Raw genomic sequence first — 8,767 nt, 5'->3', positions numbered from 1 at the left:
AGTTAAACACATCACACTACAAGGAGATAATCAGCAAATCCAGAATGTGGGACATTCCACAAGACGACTAGCCTGGTCTCTTCAAAAAGGCAATGTAAGAGAAAAGAAGGAAGAGTAGGGGGAGGATAAGGAGAAGAAGAAATTTAAAAGGCAACAACAATCAAATGTAATGTGTGGATCTTGTTTGGATCTTGGTTTTAAAAAACATAGCCATATAAGACATATTGGGGACAACTGAGGAAATTCAAACATGAACTGAATATTAGCTAATATTAGGAAGTATTGTTAATTTTCTTAAGTGTGATAACGGAATTGTGCTTATTTAGGAGAAATGCTGTTTAAGAGGTACAAGATGAAATATTTAAGGGTGAAGGGTCATGATGTGTGCAACAGACTTTCATATGGGTATATCAATAAAGCGAATATGGTAAAATGTGAACAATTTTTGAGTTAGGTGGTAGGTTTATGGGTAATGATTGTACTGTTCTTTAAACTTCTTAGAAATAATTTTCATGATAAAAATTGGAAAAAATATGATGTGGAATGGAACAAGATCGGCAGAACATTGATAACTACTGAAGCTAGGTGATGGGAATATAGGAGTTCATTAATCTGCTTTCTCTACTTTTGTGTATATCTGTAAATTTCCACATTAAAACTCTTTTTTAAAAAATAGAGAAGAGCCCTGGAAGGGAATAAGACAAAATAAGGAGAGGGAAGCTGAAAGAGACAGCAAATACAGGGTTATTATTGAATCTTGTACAAGTCCCTGAGTGTCAGTTCTGACCTGAATATTAGTCAAGTTTTACTGGGCAACCCCAATTGAGTGGAGACATCTGAAGAAGGATAGCTTCCTGAAGTAGAAAATAAGGCTTGGGGACTCCAATGCCTTTCTTCTCACCCCCAAAATGAAGGGGTGGGCATTGGGAACAATGTGAGAAAGAAATAAAAAGAAGTCTGTCATTTGGCAAAGGCAAGGGGCAGACCAAATACTGAAAGAGAGGAAAGAAAGTAAGAAAATGTTAGAAGACCCAGAAAAAAGCAAACTCAGGAGTAGGTTTACTGTGCGGCCTGGGCTGAAGGTGAGATTAATCTCAAGATTTTGCATTTGGGTTATTTATACCCTAGGGGCTCTGAGAGCTCCAGTGAAAGTGAGTGCCTATCCCTGAAATCATCTCTAATGTGGGATGCAAACCAAAGATCAAATCAAAAGTTGATGGGGGGCCAGCCCAATGGCACAGCGGTTAAGTTCAGTGCGCTCCACTTCAGCAGCCTGGGTCCGGTTCCCAGGTGCGGACCTACACGACTCGTCAGCAGCCATGCTGTGGCAGCAACCCAGATACAAAATAGAGGAAGACTGGCATAGATGTTAGCTCAGGGTGAATCTTCCTCACGCAAAAAGAGGAAGATTGGGGCCAGCCCCATGGCTGAGTGGTTAAATTCATGCACTCCGCTTCGGCAGCCCAGGGTTTTGCTCGTTTGGATCCTAGGTGTGGACATAGCACCACTCGTCAGGCCATGCTGAGGCAGCATCCCACATGCCACAACTAGAAGGACCCACAACTAAAATATACAACTATGTACTGAGGGGATTTGGGGAGAAAAAGCAAAAAAAAAAAAAATTTGGCAACAGTTGTTAGCTCAGGTGCCAACCTTTAAAAAAAAAAAAGAGGAAGATTGGCAACAGATGTTAGCTCAGGGTGAATCTTCCTCAGCAAGAAAAAAAAAAGTCGATAAAATAACATTATCCTCTACTAACAATAACATGGCTTCTATTGGGGCTGGCCAACAGTTGCAGCCAGCTTTGAAAGAGAAAGATGGGGTGCATCTAATAGCAATACCTGATAATGTTATGAATCAGTGAATTCTTCTGGGAAGGGGAACCAAGCTGGTCAAGTGAGTGAACGTGCCTAGCGCCACAAAGCAACCTGATATATGGACGTCTTGCTATATTTAGTTTTTAGTAAGAAGAGAATGGCAGAATCCCAGATCCTCTCATGGACACCAGGGAGTGAAGGCATAAGATAAAAACATTTGAGAACTACCATCTTTAGAGTCTTACACTGATGCACAAAACAGGGGGCACAAACCCAATGCTCTCAGCGTCCAAGCAAGTGCTGTAATTGGGAGAAGTTGCCTAAAGAAAGGCAACAGGAGTTTGAAAGGGTGATGAGAAGACTGGAGAATACAAGACCCATCTATAAGGAATGACTACTACTTAGGGCCATAACTCTGCCTTTAGAAATGTGGGCCCACTGTTGCTGGAGTTTCCAGCTTGAAATCTGAACTTTTATTGAAAATGTCTCATATTTAACGCAGAGAGTGGTCCCTCCAAAAAAAAAAAAGTCTCATAGCCAGACATAGCCATGGGCATCCAATTTTTCAACCTCTGGCAAAGATCTATGTACCAAAATGTTCACTGCAGCAGTTAAGTGTACAGCAAGACTGGAAAGAATCTAAAATTGTAGCAATAAAAGATTTGTCAGATAAACTGAAGCCATACACACACACACACACACACACACACACACACACACACAGCTATGGAATCAACTCCAAGATAGATAATTAAATGAGAAAATGTTAGGTCCAAAAGAGGGCGTGTACTATGCTCCCATTTGATATAAAGTGGGGGTGGGGGGGCAATAGGAACAATGTGAGGCAGAAATAGAAAGGGGGAGACTTGACTATGCACGGAATAGCTCTGGAAGTTTGCAACAGAATCTGTTGTCATGGTTGCCTTTGGGGAGGAAGCTGGGAATCTGAGATGAGAGGAGAACCTTACTTTTCACTGAACATCCTATTAAAAATACTACAGTTTTCTCCAAGTATATGTATTATTTTAGCTTTTAAAAAGTTAGTAAACTTTTGAGAAACAACACTCACACAACCAAGGTGCTCTGCATATGGTTTAGAAATGCCGAGAAGGGGTATGCTCTCCCCTGTTAGGAACAGGGAGGAAGTGGGCAGTGAATTTTCTCCCTAATTTCTTTGTTTCTTTGTGTTTTTCCCCTCCAGCTCCTTCTCATTGTCTCTCCTTATTTCTGTATTTTTTGTCAATGTCCCATTTCTCTTCACCTCACAGCCTCCCCCATCCCCCCAGTTGCATCCCCCACATCCACATCTTCCTTCTCCTCCTCAAAAAGGAAGAGCTGATGAATAAGTGAAAACAGAGAGTGACTGGAAAAAAAACATTAGAATGGCCCCCAAATCCAGGACACTGGAAAAGCAGGCCTTGGATTTCCTAATAAAATTATAAGCAAGATCTAAAATATAGGAAGACTTCATTTTTTTCATGTAACTCGCCCCAGGGACAAGTCATGGATGCAATACAGCCAACTAGAAAACACTCGTTCCCTGTTCTTCAAGCCTCACCCTCAATCCCCAAGCCCGGTGAGCTCCTCAGAAATCTCTCTCAAGTCCACTCCTTCTTCTAGCTCCATCTCCCCGACTTTAGCCTCATTTCCTGCCTTCAGGCTCCCGCACTGGGAATCAGGCTCAGGAACTCCTGAACTTTCACGCTATGCCTTTTTACAATTCTGTACCTCTGGAAAACTTCTTCTGCCTGGAATCTATTAGGTTAAGAGCACAGATTCGGGAGCCACACTGCCTGAGCTCGAATCCTAACTCAAGTTTTCTTCATCTACAAAATGGGAATAATTGTACCTATCTCACAGGGTTGCTGGGAAGATGACACAAATTAGAAATTTACAGTACTCAGTGCCTGGCACATAAAAGCTGGGTGTTTGCTGATACTGTTGACCAACTGGGAAACTCCTCCTTGTCCTGAGGCCCAGCCCAGACCTAGCTCATTTTCCCAGTGGCACTGTCACTCTTTCCTTGGCTCTCCCACTACTTGATCCATGTCTCTACTGTGATCCTTTTTACTCTATTATAATAACCTATTCACATATTCACATGTTGGTCTGCTCCATTAGATCCTGCAGGTCATGGAGGGCAGGGACTGTGTTGTTCATCTTTGTAGCTTCAGGACCCAGAACACAGTATTTCCTCAATAATTTCCAGGAAATCAATCTAGCCCCATTAGGATCCCTGTGGTTCCAAAACATGCTACGGAGCTTTATGTCTCTGTACCCAAACACATGCCTTTCCCAGCTCCCCTCTGCCATCCCCTTGGTAAATCCAGTCTTTTACTTTTTTATCTACTTGTACTTTTCACACTCAAGTCCCAAGAAATAGTTGAAATGTCACTTTTCCTATAAAGTCATGTTTGCTCCTTTCCTTCCCAGTTATTTCTAGGTTTACATCCCTCTGGCATTTTATAGCATCTATCTTTATTAGTTCTCTTAGATGTCTTTTCCCTCTACTCTACAGATCTTTAAGAACCTGATGTGTAGTGCCATGCATGGCATATAGTAAACCAGTGGCCCTCAGTTCCAGTTGTGCATCAGAAGTACCCATAAAGGTTCTTAAAAATACTGATTTGTAGGGCCCCATCCTTGAAGAGTCTTATTCAAAAAGATTTGGGGCAAAGCCCTAAATGACTCTCTGATAGCTGATGGGCAGCCAGGGTTGAGAACCTCTGCAGAAGATACAAAAACTTATGCTAAAGACCTATGTCCATTCATTGAAGGAAAGAGAGTAAAGATTCATTCCACTAAACCTGAACCAATTCTGAAGGTTCCTCCCACTTAAGAAACCTAAGGACAGTATGGTATCTTCCTCGCTGATGCTCTGGTTCCTTACTACAAAACTGCTATACTTTAAAGGGCCTGTGGAAGGGCAGCAGAAGTAGTAGAATGTGCTGGGCTCAACTAAGGTAATGGCACAAGTGAACAGAGACGAGGCAAAACAGCTTTATTTGGACTGAGAGTGGGAGAATGAGAGGAGGACCTGAGATGGCATATGAGCTAAAGAGTAGAGATTAGGTTCCAAAATGGCAGAGCTCATCAACCACATGGACCCCACTTTCCAGCAGCTTTGAGGTTAGTACAATCAATAAAGGCCTGCTGGGAAATGTATTTGCCACTAAATCACCCATGTGCGCCACCACTGCAAACAAGGTACAGGAGTTTTATTTTTCCCCCTGTAATTAAATTTCCACAACACCTCCCCAACCACAAGTATTACAAAAGAAAGGGGAAAAAAATCACATTTTACAGATCTTAGACTTGTCTTCAGCTTTTAGTTCAAAGGTCTCATCATCTTCAAAAAATAGTTCTGCTAAACTCATCAAAATAAGCTTAAGCTTCAATAGCTCAAGTTCTATCCAAGTAGTGAGAAGATGGCCTTTGCTAGCCCATTTTCCCTAGCCAGTTAGGACTAACAGCAGATTGAGGCTCAGATTGGGGGGGGGGGGGGGCGGGGGGTGTACATGAGGGCTAATTTCCCCGAGTACAAGATGGCATCTGAAGCTTGATGGGAGAGCAGAACTGGAGAGACTTCAGGGAAGGGTCCAGGCTCTGTGTTCAGTCAGAGTCACTGCTGGAGGAGGAGGAGGAGGAGGAATGCTGCAAGGGGAAAGGGGAAAGGAGATAGCATCAGATCCAAATGACCTTTGACCACTCCACCCCTCCACCCAAGTGCTCGCTTCCTAAGAAGGACAGTCTTGAACCACACTGTCCTTTAATCAGCAAAAGCAAGGATTTCCTTCAGCAGTGAGCACACAGGAACGGATTAAACCATCCTAAATCATCCCACAGAATTTAACATACTGCATTTGGAGCAAGTTTCCAACTTTCTTTACCTGAGCCAGTGCCTAGGCAAGGAATAAATTACAGGACAAGCATAGAAGAGTGCTAGGAAGCTGCTGCTACCTTATAAATGTTTATTGATTAGCTGAACGGAAAGTTCCTAGTGGCTCTGAATCTAAGAAAAGTGAGTAGAATCAGCACCTGTGTCTGCATCTATCTCTTACTTTTTTCTATGCCCCAACTGGAAGAAATGAGGAAGGTAGGAGAGAAGGCTGGGAGGATCCTAGTCAAGGTTCTTTACATGCACACTGCCGTCAACAACTGTCATTAAAAACATTTTTGAGTCTCTCCAGGGTAATTTCTCTCCCATTCAATCTTTCCTTCTCAGACTTCTACCAAAGATCCAGAACCAGGAACTAGCACCCAAAGCTGTAAGGCAAATAAATACTAGGCAGTAAAATACAAATTAAGGCCGCCTCAAGATCCAGGTTGGTTCAATCCTTCCAGAGTTGTCCTGGGAGCTAATGTCACCCTTGCTAATCAACACTCCTCTAGAATGAAGATACTTAGCCTTGGGGATGAGAATGAAACTCAGGTTTTGTTTGAGGCTGAGAGTCACTGACTACTCCTGTCCTCAGTTTCCCTGCTGGGTAGTAGGACAAAAGACCCATGTAATTAAAACAACACCCTGAGAACAACGAAGGAGAGAAAGGAACTCTAGGAACTAGGGCCAGATTATTATCTGTTAAGCATTATACAAGCCTTCAGTTTGTCAATGGACTGACCCTATTAATTGACATTTTGACCACCTGAGTGGGAGTGTCCAAACTTGCTAAAACATGCATCTGGGGGTGCCAGAGCAAAAGTTCTGGGAGAGAGAGAAAGGCAGGCGAGCAAGAAGGGCTTTTGATTCTGAAATTCATTCTGTGGCTCAGCCTAGCCCCTCGGGCAGGGAAGGCCCAATTAGCCTCACATTTCTTTTCAAGATTATCAGATTCTTCCTAGTGGGAATCTTTACAAAGAGGAAGAACCATCTACACAATCGCCTCCCCCTGTCCTCAGACTGCGAATCCCCCTTGCCCACCCCCTGCCTGCCTAGTCCTTTGGAGGGGGCACTCCTTTCTAGCCGGGTTCCAGAGGGCACTGACCTTGCCATGCTTGTGGTGTTTGTGCGCCTTTTTATGAGCTTTCTTCATTTTCTTCCGCATCTTCTTGTCCATCACCATTCCTGGTCCTACCAGGCCAGGAGCCAAGGGATTCACAGGAGGCATGCCAGGGGCAGGCGGTGGGCATGGCGGGGGGTAGGGACCTGAGGGTGGGCATCCTGGATACCCTGGCGGTGGCACAGGATGAGCAGGCCCACATGGGGGGAAAGCTGGATTCCCGGGGAGAGGTCCTGGGGGAGGGGGGCCTGGAGGAAAGGCAGGATTGACAGGGGGTGGATGGGCAGGATTGGGACCTCCGATGTGAGGGGGATATGGACTTGGCCCTGGATGCCCTGGTGGAAGAAGCAAAGAACAAAATAAGATTAGAACTGCCCAGAGCCTCTGACAACAAACAACAATAACAAAAAAGGGGGTTCCGCTTCTCACTCAACGCGTCCTTAAAGGGAAGTGGAACAGTGAGGAAGGAGAAAGGAGGGTAAGGAAGACAAGCCTGCGTAGGAGAGAGAAAAGGTAAGGTCTCTGGCAGGGATGGTGAGGGAAGGAGACCGTGAGCTCTAAGGAAAGACAGGAGCACTGGTCAGATATGGTCAAAGGACTTTGCTTTTGCGGGTGAGGCTGGAGAAGTCGAGGAAAAACCGACACAAACTTCCTGTTCTGGAGCCCATCTGAAAAAGGGTTGGGGTGGGAGAAAAGACCCCAAACACTTACCAGCATTGGGATTCCACATGTTCAGGTGTTTCTTCTAGGCTGAGGAGAAAGAAATGAAGGCCAAAAGCTGACAGCCCAGAGGTGGGAAGGGGATTTAGAGACCGCGCCCCAAGGCCTCCGCCCCACCGTCGCTCTCAGAGAACTACCACGACATCCACAGGAGGAACCTTTCTTTTCACCCGCTCCCTCGCCCTCAATACCTATTTTATTGCTAGTTCCCTGTCCACAGGAATCCAGCCCCCGGGGTCCGCCGCCTGCCACTACCTCTGGCCGCAGCTGGAGGTCTCTAGCTCCTCCGGAGAGGGGCCGAGTCCGTGAACCTCGCTGGCCCCCTCCCTCATCTCCCTTTCCGTGACTCAGTCCGGAAGACTTTAACCAGCCACGGGCTAAAGAGGATCTTAAACAACTTTACCGCCCCCGGGGAGGAGGACGAGGGGCAGGACCCCAACCCCAGGCTAAGAGAAGGACCCACCTCCAGGCGAAACCGGGAAGGGAGCTCGGGAAAGATCCCCTCAGACACTTACATACGTAGACACACCCCCTTCCCCCGTAAAAAGGGCAAATAGAGACCATAGCTCCCAGCTGCGAAGGGACCCCTGACACAGAAATGACGAAATTGGGGAATCCAGAACCCCCGTCACCTTTACACCTTCAGCGCTTGACTCGTCCTTCCCAGTCTCCGCTCTCACTTCCTGGTCACCCCTACCCCAAGGCTTGGGCTCCCGCCTCTGCTACCTCCTAGTTGGTAATCATGTGGTCACTTGGCGTTATGATTGGAGAACACACTCGTCAATCACTCTAGCCCCCACTCGGCTAGGAGGCAGGGGTTGCAGTAGGGGCGGAGCGGAGCTCTTTAGGGCGAGGCTGGTGCGCAGGGGCAGGCGGGCCGGAAATCCCTGGGGCGGGGCTAGGACAGGTGGGCTGGGAGAGGGCGGAGCCAGTTTCTGGGCAAAGTCCCCGAGCTGCGGACGAGAAACCCATCCGCTGCACTCGGAGCTCTTAGTCCAGTGCGTGCGAACTTTGGAATGCTAATACACCGTGATAACTGTTGTAACACAGGTACATACAGAGCGCTTAGGGAAGGGCGGGGAGCTGCTGAGACTCAGCTCCACGCCTTGATATTGCCGCCTCTCTCCTAGCCCCCGGAGGAAGTAAAGAAACTTTCTTAGGGCGAGTTCTGCAGAGATTTCCCAATCTCCCCCAGGATTCTCTGTCTTAATTGCACAGCTCAGCCATCTG

General features: G+C 46.2%; 1 protein-coding gene across 3 annotated transcripts; it reads right to left on the bottom strand.

Annotated features, from left to right (window-relative positions):
• Positions 1–4,801: 4,801 nt before the first annotated feature.
• PRR13 (proline rich 13) lies at positions 4,802–8,405 on the bottom strand. Of its 3 annotated transcripts, none has more exons than XM_014847525.3 (4): positions 8,170–8,405; positions 7,529–7,567; positions 6,803–7,152; positions 4,802–5,471 (listed from the first exon to the last, which is right to left on the bottom strand). In XM_014847525.3, the coding sequence occupies exons 2-4, from the start codon at positions 7,545–7,547 to the stop codon at positions 5,430–5,432; spliced, it is 411 nt and encodes a 136-aa protein (XP_014703011.1). In that variant the 5' UTR covers positions 7,548–7,567; positions 8,170–8,405; the 3' UTR covers positions 4,802–5,429. The 3 variants fall into 3 exon arrangements, with proteins under 3 accessions (XP_014703011.1, XP_070350686.1, XP_014703015.1); XM_070494585.1 differs by having other exon boundaries at positions 7,529–7,595; positions 8,170–8,247; XM_014847529.3 differs by having other exon boundaries at positions 8,001–8,215.
• Between the last annotated feature and the right edge of the window lie 362 nt (positions 8,406–8,767).

Source organism: Equus asinus, chromosome 22 (assembly GCF_041296235.1).
Source record: "Equus asinus isolate D_3611 breed Donkey chromosome 22, EquAss-T2T_v2, whole genome shotgun sequence".
In the NCBI taxonomy this organism is placed as follows: Eukaryota; Metazoa; Chordata; class Mammalia; order Perissodactyla; family Equidae; genus Equus; species Equus asinus.
This window is presented reverse-complemented; position numbering and strand designations above follow the sequence as displayed.